Source organism: Cryptomeria japonica, chromosome 7, assembly GCF_030272615.1.
Source record: "Cryptomeria japonica chromosome 7, Sugi_1.0, whole genome shotgun sequence".
In the NCBI taxonomy this organism is placed as follows: domain Eukaryota; kingdom Viridiplantae; phylum Streptophyta; class Pinopsida; order Cupressales; family Cupressaceae; genus Cryptomeria; species Cryptomeria japonica.
In genome coordinates, this window is record NC_081411.1 from 149,522,156 (window position 1) to 149,548,878 (window position 26,723).

The window sequence follows — 26,723 nt, forward strand, 5'->3', positions numbered from 1 at the left end:
TAATCTATTTGTCGGTTGCAATTAGTTCACCTTTGCTCCCATAGATTTTGCACATACCATTCTTAAACTCCAATGGATATCCTTTGTCATTGAGTTGAGCAACACTCAAAAGATTGTGCTTTAGACCTTCAACCCAGTAGACATCATCTGCACTGCTCTTTCCATTAACACAAATAGTTCCCTTACCTTTAACCATGTAGGGTGAGTCATTACCAAATCTTACAACTCTACCATCAAATTCCTTCAAAAAAAGAAATTTTCTCTGGTCACCAGTCATGTGATGTGAACAACCACTATCAATGATCCAATCATCAGAATTATCCATGCGAGAAACTAAAGCTTTCTGATCATATGTTTCCTCTTTAATGGCTACAAACACAATGTCTTCATTGGCATCACCATCACATTCCTCATCAGTGATACCACCATCAACTGCAATAAGACCATTAGGACAGTTAGTTGCAATTTTTCCAATCTTGTTGCATGCAAAACATTGCAAAGGTAATTTACCTTTATATTTACCGGTTCCTCTGGGCAACCACTTGGCCAACAATGCTTCAAGCTCAACCAAACCGTCTTCATCATCAACTTCTCTATTGGATCTAGATTCATAACTGTGACTGACATCTCTACTTTTCCTCATAGATGGGTTAGAAACTGAAGCTCTAAATGCAGACTCAGATTTTTGAACACTACCATTATAACCATTTAATTCAAAAGCAATAGGCTTACCAATGATGGAGTCAAGGGTTACCTTAGTTTTGTCAATAGATTTCAGCTCCTGAATGGCTGCAACTCAGATAGCATAGACCAGTAGCAAGGTTCTCAACACCTTACTAAACACTGTGGCATCTTCCACTTTACCACCACCAGTCTTGATCTCACCAACTATCTATTTTATCCTCTGACCATACTATTGGATATTCTCACCTTCAGCCATCCACATGTCATCAAAATTTCCTCTTAGACTCTCTTCCTTGGCAATCTTCACATGTTCATCACCGCTATAAATCTCTTCAAGTTTCTTTCATACCTCATATGCAGTCTCCAGACCATGGACATCAACATATTCTGCATCAGACAAAGAACTGATAATAGCCTCCAATGCTTGATTGTTTTCTTGTTGCTCTTTCACTTCATATTCTATTGTTCTCTCAATTAAACTTCAGACCTTCCTTCTTCATCATGTTCTACAAGATCTTTACCTCGAGTTGTTAGGCTTAGACCCTAGAGGACCTGAGATGCTCTAATACCAATTGATGGTATGATGAAAGAATAAGGATCTGGTCAACTACTGAGAGGGGGGGTGAATCAGTAGATAGAAAAATTGATATTAACTTCACCAATCTTAGAATCAACCTCTCAAAGTAAACTTAGAACTATCAATGCAATATCATTGTCAAGATTAAACTATCAAGTTAAACCGGTTGTCTGTTACAATAGATTAACAGTAAACAACTTGAAACTCACAAACATCCAAATAATTTTACTGACATAAGTAAAACTTCATTTCATATTGTTGTCGGTTATCATGACTTATCAAAGTGGATTAAGTAGTTAAGCAAATCAACCATATAAAACATAACCACAAAAACATTCACCACTTGACACAATATTTTGACGTGGAAACCCAAATGGGAAAAACCATGGTGAGATGAGACTCACAAGATAACTATCTAAACTCTTCTGAAGTTTGCCCTATTAGGAGCCAAGCCTGTTAAAGCTTTACAAAAATTCCTGTTAAGAACAGATCCTGTTAGGGACCACCCGGTTAAGGGATTGACTATAATGCCTTGTTAGAAGCAATACCCTGTGAGGAGTAACCTCAGTAGAGGATTTAAAATCCAAGCTAATGGACCATCTGGTTAGAGGATTTGAATAACACCAAGCTTGTTAGAGCTTACCCGGTTAGGGGATTTTGATATGTTGTAATTATTAGAAAACAACAGGGGTTTGATGATCTGTTTGAATAGCACTACGCTTGCTTGTTCAGATCCTTTTCATGCTCCTATCTGCATTTACACAAACTGCAGATACATCATCCGATTCGGCAACCACACACTCAAATGAAACTTTTCCAACTCTTAAAGAAAAACAACTCGACCTTATAAACAAATCAATAGGTCGATAACACAACAAAAACCTAATTCTCTCATAGAGATTACAAACAAGTTGGTTCAAGTATGACCGTTGGATTACATAACAATCTCTACACATCATTCAAGAAAGCCTTGACCACTCCTTGATCACCGCTTCATCGAACTCAGTAACTCATCACACGCTTTGCATTACATGCAATATACTTGTTCATTCCCTAGACAAAAACCATTATCTCAATGCGCCAAAAACACTTTGAAACTCTCTACATACAATAAGCATACTTGTCATAACCATTACCGCTCATCATCAGATCATAAACTAATATAACCAATTCACCAAACTTAATCGGTTAGGGTTTATCAAATCAATAGGTAGGGTTTACCAGTTCAACTCTCCAATACTTAGCAATATCGGTTATAGTTCCCTTTCACTAGCTCTTCCTATTGGTTACAAAACAACATTACAACAATATCATTACCGGTTAATTGACATCAATGACAACATAACATATCATTAATGCAATTTTCATGCAAATGCCAACATGGTCATCTTATATTAGATCATGAATCAACTCAAATAATCACATTGAAATAGCTAGACAATATCTTATCACTTCATTTTATTCATAAATAAGTTTTGAGTAAGGACAATTTTTTTTTGAAAGAAAACATATGTTAACAAGTTTGACAAGATTGTGTAGTTATAAAGTTTGAAATGTAATTAAAATATTTCATCCTTTTATAGGTAATTATATTTAGATATTTAATTTAATTTAAGGAATATTAAATATTCAAAAAGTCAACAAAAATAATAGTGTCATTAAAATTAATCATCAACTAGTTTGTTCATCTTTGAGATATTGATTTTGTTTGTTTATGCTACTAGTTTCTACATTTAGCTATGACTGATAATTCTTTATCTTTAGACTGTCTTTTAAGAAAGTGACATCTTTGTAATCTTGGGACTCCATTTAGGGATCGGTCGTCATATGTTCTTCAACCTTATGTGATGCATATGGCTCTAAGACAATGTTTGTTATAAGCTAAGTATGTATTTTCTATTCTAGACTGTTTGTCTTCTACTCTCCTTGACAGTTTGTTGACTGTCTTATTGTGTTCTATTCTTGTATTATTTCAATAAAAAAAGAATAATTTATAATTATAACCATTAAATCCTAAAGTTTTATTTGACAAATGACATCTAACATTTTTTACATGTATTTCATTTAAAACAAATTTTTTCAATTGATTGATTTTAATATAATTAGTATTTTCTCTAATGAAATGTAGGTTGGGATATTGCAGATTGAGAACATTTACCTTGGATTTATTAATATGTTAGAACAATTAATTGTGAAGCATATGCATGAATAATTCAAGACTATTGACCATTTTTACTTTGTAATCTTCATTTATTATTAATAAATTTTGCAACCCTTTTATTAAAAAATCCATTAAAAAATAAAAAGAAACACAAAAACTCTAATTTACGTAAACAACTCTTTCAAAATACCCCTTCTACACAAAGGTTCAAGTGCTCATATTAAAAATGAAAACATGCTTTTTAAACTAAATTATGCAATCCTCTATTATACAGAGGATTTGGCGGGAAGGTGAACTGCTTCACAATCTCTCAGGAATAGTCAGGATTCACAATCCGGGCCAACGTCCGTTGTCTCAAATTGGGTAGCTTCAAACTCTGAAAAATCAATACAAACTTTGCAAATAGATCATATCTACAGAAACCCTAAAAACCATAAGCTACTTGGGCTGTATCGTGCCGGACACCTGATAAGCCCCACTATATTCAAATAGGCTTTTATGTGCCTTTTTCCTTTGTACAGGCAGAACCATGGAAATATCTTCCTCATCTTCACCATACAACTTACGAATCCCTTTTCCACCAATACGGCCACTTTGTGGGCTGTCTGTGATGGAATCACAGGAGCCTTGCATGTCTACAATGGATTCCAGTTCCTTTACCACTTCCCTCATGGTGGGTCTTTCGGCGCCCGAATCCTTAAGGCAGCTTAAGGCCAAACCTAAGAACTCTCCAAACCCTCTGAGGTTATCTTGTCGTAATACAGGATCCATTAATTCCTCTTGCAAGCTTGCTACACCCCCATTTTACAAGACATTTTTCACCAGTACAACAATGTATTTCCCTCCTTCAATGGGTAGGCGTCCTGTAATCAACTCCAGCAAAACAATACCATAACTGTACACATCGCTTTTCTTACTGAGCTGCTGGGTTATGTAGTATTCCGGATCCAAGTATCCCTGCACCAAATATAATAACACCATGTCCCAGTGAGCCTTCAAATTGGCAAGTGTGACTCGCTCTATTTTGGCTGCTTTGTCCCAATTGTGTAGATGATTTTTTTCCTTCTATGGTTCCAGGGAGATAGAAATGACTATCCAGTTTTTAGGATGCATCAATGCACAAGTTTATAGATGATTAGGGAGATAGAAATGACTATCCAGTTTTTAGGATGCATCAATGCACAAGTTTATAGATGATTAGGCAATTATATTTGCAAATGAGTACAATTGATCAATAGAGCTTTGAAAGTGCAAGTAGCTTAGAATGAAGAGGACAAACATACAATTTTGTCTGCTTTGAAATTGCAATACAATTTTGTTTTTCAAATAAACATCTTTTCAGCCACTAGAATGCACCAATGCATCAATTATCCTCATACACTAGAACATATATATTAATGCATCCTAAAAATTAGAAAGACGTTTCTCTGAGAAAGAATGCACCAATGTATAAATTATCCTCATACACTAGAACATATATATTAATGCATCCTAAAAATTAGAAAGACGTTTCTCTGAGAGACACAGTTGTGTGCTTGTCCTGTTCACTCTAAACTACTTGTACTTTCATAGCTCTATTGACCAATTTTGCTCATTTGTGGATGTTAATAGCCTAGTCATTTGGGGATATTGCTACATTTTTTTTCCGTTCATTGTTTTACTGACTGATTGAAGGGTAATTCATAATTTTAAGGCATACATACCATTGTCCCTTTGACTTGACTTGAGACGTGGCTTTTGCTTCCAGCATTTACACCTGTATCGGCAACCAACTTGGACAGACCAAAATCTGCAACCATAGCATTTAGATTCTCATCCAGCAATATGTTATTGGACTTGACGTCTCTGTGTATGATGGGGGGATTGGCAAGCTCATGCAGATAGTTCAATCCCTTGGCACAATCCAGGGCTATTTGTAGCCTTTTTGACCAGTCCAGTTTAGATTCACCTGACATTGAAAGAATTGATTTTATCAATGTCTTATAATGATCTGGATTAAGAAACAAATCTAAAATATATTTTTCTGTTCCAGAATTTCTCATACAACTAAAACTTAATCTACAAAATCACTTCTAACTCACAAAATTTCATTGTTCAAAATATAAAAGCAATATATAAAATGATTAAAATGGTATCCAGTGTTCTTCTAATCCTTGTGTCAAAACTTTATAGAACCACAATCTGATATATTAGCACAGCCTCACAAGAACTGTCCATTTGTATAGCCGGCAAGCTTGATATCCTGTGTATTTAATATTCAGTGAAGCAGAGCATCCCTTCTAGAAATCCTGATTGAGTTACAAGTATGAGCATGTGGATGTGACATTCAATTCAGCTTAGTTTAGTCACAATCAATCCAGAAAAAGACATTTCCTTACAAAGAAAGGCAAGAGTTCACTGGCAGCTACTTCAATTAATTGCAAAGTTGAAACTTGGAAACATAGGGCAGGGAAAATGCAGAGCTGGCTTTTTCCTATATTTTTGAATGGAAGATGTTTGAAATGTTTTTTGTGGAACTGCTGGGTGATAGGTTTATAGAAATATCCCCTTATGGTAAAGCTTGAGAGCAGTTTTATAGATTTTTTATTTTCTGCAAGAATGTCAGTTCAGTTGATGGTTTTAGTGTCTATCAGCTTTATGTAGTAGTCTTTTGATGGTAAAATTCATAGTTTTACTCTCATGTTTAAGGTTCATCTGCAGCCTCTTGAGATGCTTCATTGCAAGACTGTTATGTACATTTGACTTTTGTTCGTGGTTTTCATACTGGACATACTATTGTTTAAGAAAAACACCCATTTTCTCATTATAGAAATGAGGATAAGATTTTACCATTGAGATTTTCTCTTAGAGTTCCATTCGGCATATACTCGTATACCAGCATCTGTTCTCCTTGCTCGGTGCAAAAACCAATGAGCCCCACCAAGTTTTTATGGTGAACCCGGGACAAGAGCTCAATCTCATTTTTGAATTCTGTTCCACCCTGCAATGATCCCTGCTGAGCTCTTTTGATAGCTACCATTTCACCTTCTGGTAACATTGCCTTATATACCTGCAAAAAATGCCGGAATGACGAGGCGTTTTTTCCAGAAAAAATGTTTAAAAGATATGCATGTAGCTTAAACCTATTTCAAACCACAATCAAACAAACATCAAAATCCCCCACATATTTTACAACTGTAGATGTCCATACCCTTCCATATCCTCCCGAGCCAATTGCATTGCTCTCAGAGAAATTATTTGTAGCCTCCTTTATTTCAGCAAATGAAAACCATCTAGCACCTTTCAGTCTAGGGGTGTTTACACTATCCATGCTATTGGCTCCCCATGAAGCTGCAACAATCAAAACAAAAGCTGCATATGAAACCAATTGACCAAATATATTAAGCATGTTGGGTATAACTATAAATAATTGTAATCCTCCTTGGTTTAGTGATGAGTTGGTGAGTTAAACAATTCTTCAGGAGTTCCAATGGCATGTCAAAGAAAGGAATGAGAATGAAACCTAGTAATTCTTTTTTTTGCAATTGAGCCTGGACATGCTCAAGCTTCAACTCAAACCCAATCACATTGAAAATTCTCCAATGGAGGTAGACATTTATCTGTGCCTAATTACATGAGGAACCATCTCAACAAAGGTATGTTTACTGAAGCAAATTAGGAGAAAAGAGAGAAAATACTGTACCAAAGGGTTTGTGGATTTCAATGGCCTTCTCTGCTCTTTTCTTTTGCCTTAGTGCATAAAGTCCTGTTATAATAACCACAAGAGCCAAGCAAAATGCTCCAAAAGCTATTCCAACAATAAACCCCAAACGTAGACCTTTGCTAGATTCTTCAGTCCCTGCAATCAGCCAACCAAGCAAAATATGGTCACTTACAGTCTCTTGCTATGGCCCATTATAAATAGGGTCTATGAGTATTTAACCCAGCTTGAAATTCAATTCTTTTTTTACCAATGATATATGGAGTTGCTATAAAGAAAAATGGTCCAAATCCCTCTGGAGGTTTGTAAACTTGTTTGCTTAGATTGAAACCAATCTGAATAACCTCTGATCGGGTAAATAACTCAGTATCCACAGGGAATAGCTGCACTGATATGATCAGATAGTCACTGCTATCAAAATGGAGGCGAAAAAGATGCACTGCATCTACACCCAACTTGGTCTTAAGACTCTCCTCCAAGTTTTTGAATCTCTCTGTATCTCTCAGATCTGAAAATGAGGGAGCCCTAAATTTCAATATACCCTCATAAGGTTGTTGGCACTTGCATGTCCTAGGATTGAGCGTCAGGTTTCCAGAGCATTTGTTGTTCTCACATTGTGCCATATTTGTTTCATAGCTTTTCTCAGATACAATGTTTTGACATGATTTAGTGCTTGAAAGATTAGTTCCTGGGTTACAAATTGGGTTTCCTGCAATCCTGTAAATTAAACAGAGGTAATCAGAACCAAAAAAACCTTTTTTGTCCATGTGGTCGTAAAGAAATTCCATAATAGTTGTATCAACAATAACAAAAGAATAGCCCACTGTACTTAAGTGAAACTTCAATCATTTGTAGGAAATTTAATAAGTTTTTTTTGAATTTATGTTCGAGCAATTAGTTATGAAAGATAAAACTGTATAATTGATTTTTCTTTGTTGAAACGATGACCATTTTTATTTTATATTTTTCTTCGATGATTAATAATTTTTTACTGATACACTCACCATAAAGCGGTTGTACGGCCTTCCACATCAGCTTCAGTTATATTGTTATTTCTAAGGTCTATCCATTGCAGTGCACTTGAATCACTGATGTCAATTTTTACTATTCCATTCAACTTGTTGTTTTTCATTCGTACTGTTTGAAGTACTGGCAGATTAAAATTTGTTGAAGAAAATCCAGATACGCTGCAATTATCCATGACTCTGTAACAACCAAACAAATTATTAGATCATTCATTTAGATTAATTTTTTTTTTCCCAGCCCAAATACCATTGGAATTTTGAATAACTTACATGGTGATCAATTCTTTTGAGTCGGTTAACCAGCGAGGGAGTTTGAATGAATTGTAGGAATTGTTGCTCAAGTCTCTGCGATTCAAATGAATCAGAGATGTCGCAATAGTAAAATTAAATTCTTAAAATCAACTGTCTTTATAATATCACCCACTTACATGTATTGGAGCTCATTTAAGGTAGATAAATCTGGTATATCACCATTCAGTCTATTGTTTGATAAGTTCCTAAAAACATCACACAATGATCCATTTTAGTATTTTACCATATACATTAAACTAAACAGGATATTTAATTTAAAAATTATAAAATAATTTATTTATTTTACTAAAAATATTAAATAAAATAAATATATTAAAATTCTTATAATCTTATAATCATAAATTTATGAAATATTTTATAATAAATCAATTTAAAAAAAAAAATGCAATATAACTCTTATAAATATATATTATTTATATGTTGATGAAAAATGGCTATGAGTTCTGCATATCGGCATCTTCACCTCGGTGATCATCATTCTCATCAGGGCAAGGGTTGCAACGTTGTTGGAAGGCTTTCATTTGGCAGGGAAATGTCTTCACAAAACCATCTATGGCAATTGGTAAAGAGTGGAAGAGCTGCTAGGGCAGAAAAAATGGAGGCTAGGGTTACTCTGGAATGGTCAAATGTGTGGCTGATCCCCATCACCTCGCGAATCCCTGGCTGCACCACCAACGCAAATTGCATACCACTGAGATTTCAAGCAAATGCTTCTAGTCCTGGCCATCCCCTTCGAAAGCCACAAAATATATCTCGCCCACATACCGATCATGTGGAGGGTTATAAAGGACTTGCCATGGATGGAGGAAGGGCAATGCCATATCATGGCCCTAATTTAGTTAATTCAAAGTCAGCTTTGAGGTTGGGGAACTCACTCCACCATGAAAGAAAGAATGCTATCAAAGCAACAAGGAGCGAGGGTGCCCTAACATTGATAAATCCCGACCCAGATTGCATCAAGATTTTGAATCCCAAGGAAGCCATGGAATTAAGGAACTATTGTAGAGGTCATGAGCTCTTTGCAAAATCGGGAGGGAATAATCAACCTCTCGTCGGAATAGCTGAATGGTGGAAAACAACATTCCACAAGCAGAATATATTTTTTACAAAGGTGCAAATTTCAATTTTATTGAATGGCAACCTAAATTCAATGCTAATAGATATGAATTCAAAACAATATCGAAATGGGTAGAAATTCATAATGTTCATGTTGAATTAATGCATGCCAAAATTCTTATAAAAATTGGGGATAAATTGGGCAAATTCATAGCTGTAGAAAAAAAATGGTCGAATAAATCTGATATAAAACTGTTAATAGAAGTAAATAAGGGTATGGATAATCTAAAAAACATAACCCTAGAGACAGTAGATGGTAATTACACCCTAAAACCAGTATGGTATATTGGCTCGGTATCTGAAGATTTAGCATTCTGCAAAAGGTTGAACCCTAATTTATAGAAGTCTCAGGTGAAGGCAAGAGATAAAGTCTCAGGTGAAGGCAAGAGATAACCACAGAGCATCGAAAGATATAATAAATATTCAATTTAACAATGATAGGGGCAGATTTATTATAAACATTGGTCAGCAAGAGACTGTTAATATCCCAACCCCACCTCCTTCCCTGGTCTTGCATAACAGTCCAAACAGAGCTGAAAATAACAATGAAACTCCTGCTTATGATAATGAGGATCTAATCCAAGCAGAACTGAACAATGTCATAGAAAACTTAATGGGGAAATTAGCTGAAGAATTTGTCGAGGAGGTACTCATTGATACTCCGATAAATAGGGCAAATAATGTCATCACCTTGAATCCAGAATATGCTCGGACCCCCCTAAAAACCCCCTCATTAAACATCAACCCAACTGAGGTTGCTAAAGAGGAAAACATCACAGTTTCTCCCACATTGGAGGAATCTCCTATTGTGGAAGGATTTAATGCAAATGAGGAAAGAGAATTCATTGTTAATGAACCGATTAGTATGCTGGAAGGGGAAAATAGCTTATTATAAGATAATAACTCAATCAACCCACAAAACAAAGGTATCCTCTAGATGGGAGGTGAGAAACTAACTCCAGACTATGGCAAAACCATGAGCAACAAAAGAGGTCGGAAGTCTTTTTTAGACAAAAAAAAGATGGACGGGGATGCAGAGGGGCAGGCCAAAATCACAACCATGTTGGGGCAAGGAAAATCTCCCCTTCCCCTCGTAAAGGAATAAATATACTAACATGGAATGTTAGGGGTATGGGGGCCCCTAACAAACAAAGATTAATTAAGCGAAGCATACTGAAATCTACTATAGACCTAGTTATGCTACAAGAAACAAAACTGGGTAAGACTGATATGAACAATTTTAGCAGAAAATTCATCCAATGGCAAATTGAAATGGTGGAGTCTATAGGGGCATCGGGTGGATTGAGTATAATGTGGAAAAAGAACTCAATTGCATTTACATGCCATACCAAGATGCAAAATTGGATGGCTGGTAAAGTAAGAGCTCTTAGTCTAAATCTTGAGTTTATCATCATTAATGTATATGGCCCAATACCAATAGATAAAAAGAGATTAGTTTGGCAGGAAATTGAACATTTCTTAAACAATCAAGATGAGAAACACATCATCATAGGTGGTGACTTCAACACCATCTTGTACTCAACTAATAAAAGTGGTGGGATAATAACCATAAGACAACCACAAAGAGACTTCATAAACTAGATAAATAACAATAACCTTCTGGAAATATGGACTGAGATGAGTTTTCACACATGGAATAATAGAAGAAAAGGTTTCTCCAACATTGCAGAAACACTTGACAAATTTTTCCTCAAAGGAGACCTAACCGACCTCAAAAGATAATTAAAAACTACCGTATTGCCATGGTCAGGCTTTGATCATTACCCGGTGCTATTAGAACTTATGGGGGAAGCAAAGCAGATTGGGTGTCCCTTCAAGTTCGAAATGATGTGGTTTACACATGAAGACTTCCTCCCCAACATACAGAAATGGTGGAAGGATAGTGTCTTTGAAGGATCTAAGATGTATTGTCTTGTCTCTAAGCTGAAAGAGATTAAACACAAACTGTTAGAGTGGAAGAAAAAGAAATTCAAAAACATCTTCGAGGAGAAGTCAAGATTTGAAAAAGAGTTGGAAACAATAAATAATGTTGTGATGCAAAATGGGATGACCTATGAAACATACAAGGCCGAAAAATAACTTTTATGTGAATATGAAGACATTCTGGCCAAAGAAGAGATATAATGGAAATAGAAATCTTGAGAGACATGGTTAGAAGATGGAGATAGAAACACTAAATTTTTTCACAATAGTGTCAAAATGAAAAGGGCAGCAAATAAGATTACTTGGATCATTAATGACAGTGATCAAATCATTATAGATCAAAATCTGATCGCAAAAGATGCTACCAAGTACTTTGAAAATATTCTCAATAACTAGGAGCACTCGGACCTCCCTAACAATAGAACCTTATTAAATAACATACCCAAACTAATAACAAAGGGTGATAATCAAATGTTAAACTCTAAAATCACCCATGAAGAAGTCAAAATGGTTCTGGCACAATTTCAAGGAGACAAAGCCCCTGGACCAGATGGCTTCCTTGCTGTTTTTTTTCAGAAATGTTGGCACATCTTAGGGGATGAGTTTACTAATGCCTTGGAATCTTCCCATAATGTAGGGAAGTTTCTAAAAGAGATCAATAATACCTTCTTGGCCTTAATTCCAAAGAAGGAGAATCCCTCAAAGTGGGAAGAATTCATGCCCATTTCTTTATGCAACATGACTTATAAACTACTAGCTAAAGTCATGGCCAATAGACTAAAAAAATTACTGCCTACCATAATATCAGAAGAACAAACTAGCTTTGTACCCAATAGATCAATTTTGGATGGGATTATTATAGTCCAGGAAGCCATCCACTCCTGTCAGTTCCAAGGGCAACCTAATATGCTAATAAAATTAGATATTAAAAAGGCTTATGACAAAGTGGATTAGTGTTTCCTTTATAGCTATATGAAGGCCTCTGGCTTTAACAAACAATGGGTTAATTGGGTCTACTTCTGCATATCAAACCCTAGGTTCTCTATCTTACTAAATGGGAAACCAAAAGGCTTCTTTGGAGCATTTAGGGGGCTCAGACAGGGAGATCCCCTGTCCCCATTCTTATTTATCATTATGTCTGAAGCCTTAGGAAGAAGCCTGGATGCATCACGGAGAGCTGGCAAACTGGCAGGGATTCAAATCACCGAAGGGGTAGATCCATGTACTTATCAATAGTTTGCTGATGACACAATGATTCTAGGGAAAGGGAAGTTGAATGAAGCTAAGGAAATCAAGAAAATACTACAATCTTATGGGTTGGCATCCAGAGAGATGGTAAACAAGGAGAAATCAGAGATATTCTTTTTCAATATGGAAGCACAGGAGGAATTTAGAATAGCTTTGTGTCTAGGGTACAAAATAGGTCATATACCATTCTCGTATTTAGGAATGCCTCTGGACAAAGGTATCAAAACCAACAAACTCTAGGCTCCCCTAATTGAAAGGGTTAGGAAGAAGTCGTCATCTTGGAAAACCTTATGGTTGACAGGGGCAGGAAGATTAACCCTCATAAAAATAGTCTCAGCGGCAATACCTATCTATCTTCTATCATGCATACCACTTCTGAAAGGGGCCTATAAGAAATTAAATCAAACAATCAAAGATTTCTATTGGAAAGGTACAGAGGATAAGAACAAAATGAAATTGATATCATGGGACAAGATATGTCAAGGAAAGAGTGATGGAGGCACGGGAATAAGAAAATTACTATGACAAAATAAGGCCTTAGGGGCAAAACTAGCATGGATGTACACATCCTCAAAAGCCAAATGGGCTAGAATCCTTAGGAGCAAATATATATCACAAAATCATAGAGAAGCAGTATTTAGGGACACAGACCCACCCAAGGGATCTATAATATGGAATTTTATAAAAGAGAGTCGAATGCTCATATCAAATTATCTATCCTAGGATATTCATGATGGTAAATCCCCCTTGTTCTGGGAAGATTCCTGAGGGGGATACCCCCAATAGATAGATTAATGGATACAATAGGTATAAAGGACCAAATGAAATCTCTATGGGGTAATCATGTAAGGGATTATACAACAATGGTACTAGAATCACCAATGGGAGGGAAAAGGATACATGAGGGACAAGTCGTAACTGTTGGTAGGGCTCGGGTATTCGTGTTCATCACCATGGGGGCCCCACTATCTATGAATTCTAAATCGTTGGATATTCCAGTTGATGACCGATCTTCTGAAAACAAGAACCAGGGCCGGGGGGAAAAACATGCTCCCATCCTTAGCGGATATCAAAGTCCAAGAACTGATGCAAATTCTTGGATGCAGAATAATAATATTCAGACCTAAGCCAGATGAGCTTATATGGTCTAGATCAAAGGATGAACAATACAATTGTAAAGATGGTTTCAGAACCATATATGATGAGGCAAACACTATCAAGGACTACATCCCAAATACACTATGCTAGGACAAATTTTGTCTCCCAAAAGATGGCTTCTTTGCTTGGGCGACAATTCAAGGGAAGGTCCTAACTGCTGAACAATTTAAACTTAGGGGATACGAAGGGCCCTCAATTTGTCTCTTATGAAAAGGAGACGAGGAGACAAATGACCATTTCTTCACAAACTGCAACTACAAACAGAAATGTTGGTATTGGCTGATGGCTCAACTAGGTTGGTCAAGTGCCCTTATCCCTTCCCTAAGGGAATGGCTCAAAGGTTGGCGAATCATCAAAAGGAATAACATCTTCCACAATTTATGGATATGCAGACCAACAATAGTATTCTGGGAAGTTTGGAAGGAGAGGAACAAGAGAATTTTTCAGGAAGCAAAAATGAAGGTAGAGAATCTTATAGCAAAAATAGAAGCCTTCATCACAGAAATATCCAACAACAAGAATGCAACCATCCCCCAACATGATAAAACATTTACAGACTGGGATAACTTCATTAGAAGGAAGTGGAAGGGGATTAAAATGCCTCTGTTCACTAGGAAGGGTAGCATAGACAAAACCGAAGCAAGGAAAGCATGCAAATGGGTGCCCCCGAAGGTTGGATGGTGCAAACTCAACTTTGATGGATCATCCAGAGGTAATCTAGGGGAGGCAAGGGTAGGCTGTATAATTCACTCAGATGAGGGGAGTTGTATTGGATCTAGATCTAGATATATAGGTCAATGCACTAACAATAAGGCAGAACTGTTGAGCCTAATAGAGGGTTTAAACCTCTGCAAACAATTAAAAATATCCAAATTGGAAATAGAAGGGGACTCTGCCATTATAGTTAATGCAATGATGACCAGAACAATGCCAAACTGGGAACTCAGAAGTCTATTGGACAAAGCACCATCTCTAATGGAAAGCTTCTCAGATTACACGATCAATCACATATATAGGGAGGCTAATACATTGGCAGATAATCTAGCCAATATAGGGGTAGATGGAACAAACACAACCACATCATTAATACCTAGCCAATCAGATCAGGTAACTGATAGGTAGGCAGGGGTCTAGCTATAATCCTGAACAACACATTCATACACATATTGGCAGGCATATATATGTATATGCACAGATAGCAATATATATGTACGTATATATTTGTACTTATATACTTATATGTGCATACATGCATATATATGGTATCAAATACACACACACACACACACACGTAAACATATATAACTATATATAGATACATACTCACACATATATAGATATATGCGTATATATTCATATATATACCTACAAATAATAATCTCAGAGAAGAGTTCATCATAAACCCTCCTTTGATTCCTAATAGATTTCTCAATATACTAGATATATACACTCATTTGTATACACAAAATATGTGTGTATTCCTATATATATATATATATATATATATATATATATATATATATATATATATATATATATATATATATATATATATATATATATATATATATATATATATATATATATATATATATATATATATATATATATAAATATGTATATCTATACATGCATACAGTTATAAATGTATATACATACATAGACATATATACATTTAAACATATATATATTTACATATATATATATATATACATCTTCATATATATATATATACATAGAGACTGAAATCTATATATATATATATATATATCACATGTCAGACATCATCATATAGGCACTCCTCGACTGCTTAAAGCAATCATACATTGGAGATGCTAGGGAGTAAGGCTAACAGATTATCATGAAAAAGCAATCAACACTCCTATAGTTGATACAAGAGGGAAATATGGGGATGGAAATATGTTAGATTTATCAAAGAATAATCATAATACTAATCGAGAGGTGAATGGGAAACCATCACCAGATGAGCCTATCACAACCAGGGTTATAACTCGATTTACCAATAATACTGGTTAACAAAACCAGTATATCTAAGTGGAGACACCCACCATTTATCTTTGTAAAAAAGATGGACTCCGATATTTGTCTTTTCCTTGAGAAGCATGAGATGTCCTTTGTCGGAGAGATATCTAGCAAACACTGGTCGGTTATTCTGAGATCGAAAGATGATCTGGTCATTCATGCAATCAAGAGGATTCTGGGAAATGAGATCATATACACAGAGCATAGGAAATGAGTCAACAGTGACATCTCTGTGGGGTTTACAACAATATTACTCACAATGGGAGAAGGTAAGGCAGTCACAGTCTCACTATGCAGGCTAATATTCAAGAACGAATATCTGGTTAACCTAGAAATGGCTATCAAATGCGTGGATGATAAACTATATATACGTTATCCGGAAGATTACATCAAAGATGCGGAAGCCATAGACAAGGAAGAAGCACTCGATATAGAGTTTAAGAGGCCTATTCTTAGCAGCAAGGATATGAAACTATGCCGACAATGACAATCAGAGATAACAAGGAGTATTGCATTCCTTAAACAATGGCTTGGTGTGGTAGAAGAGCCAAAAGGTGATTGGTGGGTAAGTTATATGGTAGAGGAGGGTTGGACCTCGTTCCAAGCTAGTAATCCCAATAACATGGAGGCTAAGGAAACACAGGCTTCTTGCATGGAAGCCGTAGATGATAAGGATAAATAAGAAATTTTCTTAACACAGTTTTGTTTGTCGTATACTGATATAACTACTTTAATACATAGGGATGTAGGATCTATAGATAGTATAAGGCACATATAGAACTATTTATGAAAGAACTTTGATATTAGGATGGCTTAGAAATGTATGACTCTGTTATAGCATAGATAGAGAACGGTAAGGATAGTTACTTGATGTTATTTACAAGACATGTCTATACTAAAATAAGTGAAGTTTAGAATTTGGGTTGTTCTTTGAGTTACTTATATACTCTTATGTTGGCTCTCTATTATTAGTTTCTCAGACATGAATGAATAGGCTCAACCTGAGGATACCCACATTCATTCATCTGCGAAATGCAATAACAGGAAGTACTCTCGTAACTCTTGCATATTGGTTTATTTCAACATTTGCATTTAGACATCTCTAAGATCACAATATTAGGGTAATATCATGAACTACATGACACATGGGTTGTGTTATTTTCACTCTTGATGACCAGTGTTTATGCCTCTATTATTATTGTAGCCTAGGTAATCTTTCATATTATAGCCATCAATATGATCTGGATGCTGACTTAATATGAAAGAAGCCTAGGTTATAATAACAATAGTGGAAAGTATAACAAAAGTATGCAGAGATAATACTAGTTCTTTCTTCTTTTGCACTGACACCTCATGAAGTGGTTTGCAGCAGGATTGTCTTGTGCATCTATTTTGCAGGTAAAGAAGAAGGCATAAAATATGGTAAAAGCGGCAACTGTTCACAAGGAAGTCTGGTAAAAACAAGTTAGCACATGGAAAATTACAGATACTACCTGTGAAGGGCTTTTTGTATGCCCGGAATGAAGAGATTGTAAAGGAATATATGTAACTCAATAAATGATGTAGAATTTTAAATACTAGATACTGACTGGACCTATGGTCTCGGGCAAGGCCGGAGGTTTTCTCCTCTCCACTCTTTCCTACTGGCGCTCGCACTAAGCGGAGATTGTAATTTTATTTATTAATAAAATATGGCTTTGGTCTTTTACCGAGGAAAAATAAAATAGAATTATATGTCATGTCATCTTATACTATTTAATTAATTAATTTATTTTAAAATTTAGTAAATTATATTATCAAAAAATAATTTAATAATTAATTTAGGAAAACTAATAGCTATAGTTTGGTGAGAAGCACGTGCAACATCCTGCTAGTTTAGTTTAGTTAATTTATAATGAGATGGCTATGATGAGCCTTTTTTATTTTTTTTATCAAAATTTAATTTTATATATAGGTAGAATTTTCAAGATGAATGATCTATATGTTAAGAATTATAAATTTTTAATTTTATATATAGTTATGCATAGAGTGTTTATGGATTTCAAAGCAATGAAATTATTGAATTATATATATATTTTTCTCTAGATGGATTTTATCTATCAAGAAGAAAATTTAAATTTGAAGTTACTCATCTTTCATATATCATTTTAAGGTTTTTGATATGTTAATTATAAATATTAGTTTAAATTTCTTCAATAAATTACAATAAAAATAATCTATTAAAATATAAAATTTAATTTATTTTTTTTCCTAATAAATATTGGAGATAGGAAGAAGGAAGAAATGAAAGAAATAATTATCAATGTGGAGGGGAAAATGAAGGAATACAAAAAATTGGAGATAGGTCAAATTGTACAGCAAAAGAGACATGAAGGTGACTTTCTAGTAGGTAGGATTTAACAAGGAAATAGAGTAAGATCAAGAAATTTTGGGTCCCCAACGATTGAAAACCAGCGACAAGTGCAAATAAAATTCCTTTCATTCCAAAGGTCTTCGAGTAGAAAAAAGAAATCTCCTTGGATGCCTTGAATCTTGAATGCTTGCTAACTAAAATCAAATCAAGTGCCTTCATCATGTGCCAAAGATTTTTGACCATCAAGAAAAAGAGTGCATAATTAGTCTAGTGAATAGTGGGGCAAGGGAACCAATATAAAATGTATGTTGAAAGGTTTTTTCTTGGTTGAATGTAATTCGCCTAAAAAAGAGAGGAGATTCTTAGTGAATGCCCTCTCCTTATGAATGGTGTGGGACCTATGTGAATATGTGAAGGATTGGGATCCCAATTTCAACCCACTCACCCATACCCTAACAAAACCCTAATATAGATTAGATTATATAGATTACCCTCAAAATATCAAGACTTAGGTATACAAGAATTTGTGTCATGATAAACTTGGAGAGCCTATCACTGCCAAAGATAGAAATTACAATAGAAGTAAGGCCATGGCTATTATAGATTGAAGCATAAAGAGTACCAATAAATTATTCAAAATTCCATAGACTTTGGGCATAAAATAGAGGATTGTAAGAAGGAAATGGTCCATGCTCAATGTGCCATTAAGGACCGAAATTATTTGGGTAATATATTCCAAGTCACACTTTCAGTGGGCCAAAATTCTACAACTTAAATACATAGATATTAGAGGTCTAGGTAGATAGAATCCTAACCACAACAAATTCTCCCAATGGATCATTTAAATAGAAATTTATGTTATCACGCAAGCATGTGATAACCAAGCATATCACATGGGAAGTCAAAGATGACATAATGGTTGTGTTTCGAAAGGACACCTAGCTCTCAAGGAAATTCCCAACATAGACCAATCAAGACAAATATTAGAATCAAACTAGGGTTGAAGAGTGTGTGATTACCTTTTAAATAATGAAAGTGAGGGAAGTAGGGAGTGGAATTGGGAGAAGTTGCAAGGTCTTAACACCCCAAAAGAACAAATGGAAAATTGAAAAGAGTTAGTAGTTAAAAAAAATTCATCATAGGAGGAGAGGAGTGTATGAAATTATGCAAAGCTAAGAGAGAAAAATATAATATTAAAATAGAATATAATCTAGAAGAAATTGATCCAAAAAGGAGGATTGGACAACACACTTATGTTTGCATAATTTGTTATTCCCAAAGTTGAGGCGTTCACATGGGTCTCCTTCCAAAAAAGGATTCTCACAGTCAAAAGACTTCAAAATATTACGTTAAGGGGTAGGTATTTAATGTGTAAAAGAGAATGAATCTACTGACCACCTACTATTGAATTTCAAATTTGTAGACACATGATAGAAATGGGTTCATAGGAAACTACATCAATTCATCCCCCACCTCAAGACATCTTATCTTTATTCTCTATGTGGTTAGTTCTCTACAAAAGGCTACCTTCTCTAATATTTGGATACAAATCCCTTCAAAGATCTTATGAGAAGTCTAGAAAGAAATGAATTGATGTACATTTCAAGGTAAATAAATGCCAATAAGTAACTTCCTAATCAATTTAAAAAATACAATCGAGGAAATTGTTAATTACATAGAGAAAATAAAGAATTAAAAAATAAATCTTTGATTTCCTAAAATGAGATAATGAAGACTTACAAAGGCCTTAAGGTACCCCACATTAAAGGGTTTGTTAGGTATAATCCCATGTTGAATTCCAAACAAGGAATAATATGAAACCCAAGTCTTGAAGGCTAGTTCAAACTCAATTTTGACAAAGAGCCAAGAGGTTACTTGTGCCTATTAGGAGTTGGTTGTATAATTAGGGACCAAAAATGGATGGTGATTAGAGTAGGATTAAAAAAATTACATCTAGTAACACTAATAATTCAAGGCATAAATGCACGCTATCCTCTTAAGCCTCCAAACTTGTCATCATTATAGAGTTAAATAAGTGCACAATGAAGGGGATTTGACAGTTATCATATATGTTATAAGAAGAAGAGATTCACCAAATTTCTAAAAAAATGTTAAATTTGTTGGTCCTTCACTAGATCTCTAATTGCCTCCACATTTAGGTATATTTATAGGGAGATCAATGGGGCTACAAATTCTTTGGCCAACCTAATAATAGATTTATTGGTTGATCCTATAGTAGATAATTCCCCCCTCATATGAAAAATGCTAGCACCATACATGATTTGTAAGATCCCTTATCAAATAGCAAGACACCATCACTAAAAGGTGCTAGGATTGTGGTAGGCACAACTAAGGCTGATGTATTTGGTGTTCTACCAAGAACGAATTCTAGGAATATGAAACATGATGGTAAAGAGTGAAGGAGTCTCCTATTTTTAATTATTGAATTCATTATGTTTTTCCCTTTCTAGGTATGGTTTCCTTGGAGATTATGTGCATAACATAAATATTGCAATGTGTCTGGTAGTCAAGAAAAGGAAAACAATTTTTCTAAGAGTAGATTTTTGACCTCACAATCTAGAACATTCCCAAGATGCATATGGTGATAATGCTACATGCTATTAGACTCACTCTTGGTGAGCTTTTTTCTCATGAATAATAGGTATAGGGTTAACACCAACATCTCTTCCATGTTTGTCATGATTTTTGTCTAAATTAAAGAATACACAAATTATAAGGGTGGTCTCAAAATCCTTAGTTAGTCTATGGTGGTGATAAGGGGTCCGAGTTATTCTTGATGATGTAGTGATAGGCTATGGCTTCTAGCTTGGGAAGAAAGTCTAGCCTATTCTCAATATTATTTCAACCAATCCATAAAGAAACTATTTATAGTTTTTGTAGTTGGTCAAAATGAAACCCTTAGTAAGAACCAAGCCATATAGCACATTAAATTTCTAAAATTTTCCATTAGGGTAGCATCCTCATAGGGTATAGGTTGGTCATTTGCTTTTGAGGTTGGCATCTTGAAAAATAACATGGATGGGGAGATAGAATCATAATAACATGCATGGAATAATAAGATTTGTAATAATATACAATGATTGAACAAATAAGCCTAATAAAATTGAGAAAAAACTATATAGAATCTATTATATATAGTAAATATAAGAGATATACATGCACCATAGGGCATCGATTGGTCATTTGATTTAGAGGTCCGCCTCTCAAAAAATAGCATGAGGGGGAGATAAAATCATAATAACAAGCATGCAATAAAAAGATTCCTAATAATAAATAATGGGTGAACAAATAAGCCTAATACAATTAAGAAAAATCTATATAGTCTAATTATATATAATAAATATAAGAAATATGCATGCACCATATTAGATTTTTTTGTGTAGGTCCTCCACAATGAAGTAACATTTTTTTTCAAACTAATACAAAATGTATGGCCCCCCTAGGCCAAATTCATTGATTAAAAAAAGTTTTATTATTATATGATTTATTTGTAAAAATATCAAGTAATTTTTTTTATTAAATATTAATAAATGCTTACTAAAGATTTAATAGAAATAAATTTACATATTATAAATTTGAGGTGACTTGTGGCATAATATATAAAAATAATTTTAAAAAATATGAGTTATTATGTGACAAACTTCTATAAAAAAATCTTTAAATTGTTATAAGATAATTAATAAAAATTAATTACTTATTTTACATAAATAATTTTGTAAGCCTTTAAATATAATTTATATTTATATATTACAAAATATTTTTTTTTTCAAAAGATATAATGTTTCTACCATTTATAAAATTGAAACTAAAATTTCTCTTTTGAAAATCATATTTAATAATTCATCATGAAAAAACTTTACAATCATAAATTTTTCTATCAAACTACATCTTATATAAAATCCAAATTTGTACAAAATATTAAATATTTATTTAATAAAAACATTTATTTTCAAATTTCATTAACTTTAGAAAGAAATATGTATGCCTGCTCTCTATCAAAATCTACTACTTATGGACTTCATATACTCGCTCTGTTCACCATATAATTTAAACCAAATAAAAAATCTATCAATCTAAGTGTTAAAAATACCAATAAAATACTAAAATTAAATGCTTTGATTGAAGAAATATAATGAATAACTTACAATCTTACCTTTTCAGAGAAGCTATTTGATGCTCTGAACCACATAACCCACATAAAAAATTCAGTCACAATCAGTGAAGAGGTAAAAGAAGGAAAAGTTTCTTACAGTTCTTCAAGGCTTACTAGGTTGCTGATGTTGGAGGGAATTGAACCTGTTATCTGGTTTCTGTCAAGCCTTCTGTTTCCCAACAATATAACCCAAAACACAAATTAAATGTGCATCCATAATTTTCTGGTCTGTGAAACAGCTATGAAAACCATAAACAGGGCATAGCAAGAAAAATCATGGAGTTAGATTGTCAATACTCACAAGACAGTCAAAGTATTTACAAGTCCCAAAGTAGTGGGGATTTGTCCTTCAAACTCATTACTGTCAAATAGTCTGTAGATGATAATAAACAGTACTTAAACACAGTCAATATCTATATCACAGTACTGTCAAATAGGTCATGATATATGAAGAACAATGCTTTCTACTCACATATGAAGCAGATTCATATTCCCACTGAAGAGTTCAGGAGGAATGGTGCCTGACAGATGGTTTAGATTGAAATGGCTACAAAAATCATAAATATGAAATTAAAATTCATTTGTATGATCAATTTAAGTTTTAATTGTATATCTTTTTTCAGTGACATTTCGAATTATACTTTAAATTGAAAAACTGATATCAATTAAAGACATCAAGTTTCCACAGTCTATGTTAATGAGTATTGAAAAGTTCTGAAGTTGATTGTGTGTATTTTTGTGTCAATGTTTCGGATCATACTCTATGATCTATTATCAGAACAACTTCTTTTCTAATTCATTGCTCTGATAATGAATAATAGAATATGACCTGAAACCTTGACACAAAAAATACACACGATTAAATAAAATGTTTTCAATATCCACTAATACCAACTGTCAAAATTCATATTGTAACTTATAACTTACAAGTGTTGTGCATTAACAAGTTTGTCTAATCCAGACTGAGTAGCATTGGAGACCGGAAGACTCCCAGTAAGTTCATTGTCTGCAATATCAAACCATTCTAGATTGGTCAACTTACCCAGAGTTGGAGGAATTGGGCCTGTAAACTTATTTGAATTCAAAGCCCTGACAAAAACAAAAATTCTATCAGTAGACTTTCATACTCTGTCTATGCTTGCTAGATTAGATTTCCAAAAGTATTACTCAATGACATATATGGAAAGGTGATTATAATCTTACAAAAAGCTGAGATTAGTCAGATTCCCCAATTCAGTCGGTAGGTGTCCATTGAAATTGCACGCAATCACTATACTGTGGGTAATTGAAATTTATTAGTCATAAAAAGGAGAACTCTGCAATTTAATTGTTGTCTAATATTTTTTTTTTAAGATTTGATGACTTTTCAGATCAAATTTTACGATCTATTATCAAAATAAGAAGAGATATTAACAGATCTAGATGACTAAATATAAAAAATTCTCACTTTTCTTGCTATCTTATTTTAATGATAGAATATAAAATTTGATAAAAAATTCAATCAAATCCAAAAAAAATATCAAACTCATAGTATAAAATTAAATATCATTTACAGAATATTGGTTTGTCACTTACAGAATTCTCAAAGAGACCAAGTTTCCTATACTGTTTGGAAGCCTTCCTGTCAGGTCTTTGTTGTAAGATAAATCCCTGAAATGTTCATGTTAAGATTAAGAAAAGGCCAATAGGTAAAAACAAATAAAAGTAGAGATCCCTGTGATAAAGACTACTATTCAATGTATTTGTTCTGTAATGAGCTTACAGAGTTTGAAGTGCAGTCAGAGAACCAATTTTATTTGACAGAGCTCCCTTAAGCCCCACGCTTGATAATTTTCTGTACATGAATGAATATATTTATGATAGTAATTAATGTGAAGACATATTTTATAATGATAGTAAATAGCAGAATGTAATGTTTTATCTTAAATTTAATAATAAATATAATTTTTTTAAAATAAACAATAAAAAAATAAAGATATGATCTATTAACATTATCTGTTTCTATTATTTAAGATAATTTTTATAAACTTGATTATAATTATCATTCTTCTCTTCTTCAAAGTGTGTCAAGAAATTATGAAAATAAAATTGAAAAAACCTGTTAGAAAATTGAACATTATTTTGAATATATTAAATGAAATTTATATATATATATATATATATCTTAATCCTTTTAAAATTAAAATGAATCAAAGGGTGAATTTTTCAAAAGTAAATTAATAGTCACATAAAGAAGTAAAACAAATGTATTATAAAAAGACAAAAATAAATAAGTCTATTTCCAAAATTAAAAAAAATCAATGTGTCCTTGTATATAAATAGTTAAATAGTCTGGGCTAGAGCTTGGTTCAATTAGGGAGAGCATCCCAGTTAAAAAACTATCTACTGGTGGAGTCTCAAAAAAATAAAAAATGAAATAAAAAACTATGTATTAGTGTGGGCCTATGGCTTACTCATCCTCAAGGAGTTCATTGATGGCTCTACTCCTGAGAATCTTGGTCATCTTAGAATAGGTGGTATTGGTAGGGATAGTTTAGGTGATGTGAAAGCATCCTATGGTAGTCATGGTTATAAAACCATTAGATGGTATTGGTAAGGATAGTTCAGGTGATATTAAAAAACTATCTATTGGTGTATTCTAAAAAAATACAAAAAATAAAATAGTTCCTGTGTAAAATATAATCTTATAATTAAAAAATAAACATGATTAAGAAAGGGTCTATGGAAGCTTTGGGGAAACTATTTTTATGAGAAGACAAAAAATTGTAAAACAGGATAATTTAGAATCTTGTGCAGGAAAATAAGAGTCCCTACGTTTTCAAAATTCAGATTCAAAAAAATTCTCTATAATTTTTTAGATTCTTACTAATAATTTTAAATTTAATATATAATCATAAATTTTAAGCTTACCCATCATTACAAAATCTACTAAACTCCTACTTATAAAATCTCCGGAAAAAATTCTAACCCTCAACCTTACAAAATCTCTTTCCTAAACAAATATACACAGCGTGGGCCACTACAATCAATTTTATCAATTTTTCTTGAAGGGTATCATGAATTATCTGTGTAAATTCATATCTATCTCAATTCATCTCATACACTTTCATGTTTTCTATTTTAGTTCTGTGGGGAATTTTTTTAAATGGAAGATTTTTCATCGTTTGAGCTAGGAGTCCGAACCTACCTCTGTCTATTCCACCAAATTCATCATAGTCTCATCCCTTATGATGTTGGAGCCTTGCACTCAACAAGACTTGACCTTAATATACTCATTAAAAACCATTCAACTTTACCAATAGACCACAGACCCATTGACTTATGAAAAAACTTTCAAAACCCAAAACAGAACACCAAAAACAAATAATAAATAATAAGCTTACAGAGTTCTTATGTTAACAGTAATGGAGATCTTAATGGCTCAGGAATCTTACAGTGAAGTTATGCGACCGTCTGTGCAGGCCACCCCATCCCAGTGAGAGTCACAGGGATCTGTGCCACTCATCCAATTTGTTGGCACCGTATTTTCCCAAAGCAAGCTCATGAGATACAGGGCAGAAGCTGCATGTAAAACACAATACCCAAATTATAAGCCTGTGCAGCTTTTATCAGAAGATCACATAGAAAATGATAAATTTTTAGAGAGCTTACCATCCTCGTTGTTTGTGACGCCTGTAACAACAAAGCACAGGGAAGCCATGCAAAGAAAAATCAAACATAACCCACCAAAATACCTAGTCCTCATATCCTCTTTGAACTTAAGAAATGCTAAAAATAGTTGCAGTTCTATAGTTTTACAGGTTATGATTGAAGAAACATAACAGTAATGAAGAAATGCCGTACAGAATCTTGTAAGTCTCAACGTGGAGTACGTGTAGTCCAAACATTTTGGAAGATAACTCAAGCTATAAATAATTTTAAAAATTATTAAATGAACAATAAAAATAATTAAATGATTTTGAAATTAGAATAAAAAATTATGTATTTATATATGTAATGAAAATAATTATTATAAATAAAATAAAATAATCTTAAATAGATGTATTTAAGATATTTATACTAATCTTTTTGTGATATGTTTTATTTATTTTTAATAAAAAGCTTTCAATGGTCATTTTCAAATTTAATTGTTCATAATACGTGGATTACTAGCTACTTTCACATTGAATGACATAAGTCTTTTCCCACATATGTCGAGTAACATTGCATCATTGTGGTACCACATGTT

General features: G+C 33.6%; 1 protein-coding gene across 2 annotated transcripts; it reads right to left on the bottom strand.

Annotated features, from left to right (window-relative positions):
* Nucleotides 1–3,615: 3,615 nt before the first annotated feature.
* LOC131047210 (leucine-rich repeat receptor protein kinase HPCA1) lies at nucleotides 3,616–26,366 on the bottom strand. Of its 2 annotated transcripts, none has more exons than XM_057981073.2 (18): nucleotides 26,147–26,366; nucleotides 25,930–26,056; nucleotides 24,258–24,329; nucleotides 24,071–24,145; nucleotides 23,699–23,770; nucleotides 23,423–23,584; nucleotides 22,968–23,042; nucleotides 22,797–22,868; nucleotides 22,593–22,664; nucleotides 8,576–8,644; nucleotides 8,418–8,492; nucleotides 8,127–8,327; nucleotides 7,373–7,839; nucleotides 7,105–7,260; nucleotides 6,613–6,752; nucleotides 6,252–6,471; nucleotides 5,126–5,370; nucleotides 3,616–4,379 (listed from the first exon to the last, which is right to left on the bottom strand). In XM_057981073.2, the coding sequence occupies exons 1-18, from the start codon at nucleotides 26,238–26,240 to the stop codon at nucleotides 4,227–4,229; spliced, it is 2,547 nt and encodes an 848-aa protein (XP_057837056.2). In that variant the 5' UTR covers nucleotides 26,241–26,366; the 3' UTR covers nucleotides 3,616–4,226. The 2 variants fall into 2 exon arrangements, with proteins under 2 accessions (XP_057837056.2, XP_057837057.1); XM_057981074.2 differs by lacking the exon at nucleotides 3,616–4,379 and adding an exon at nucleotides 4,398–4,513.
* Nucleotides 26,367–26,723: the final 357 nt, after the last annotated feature.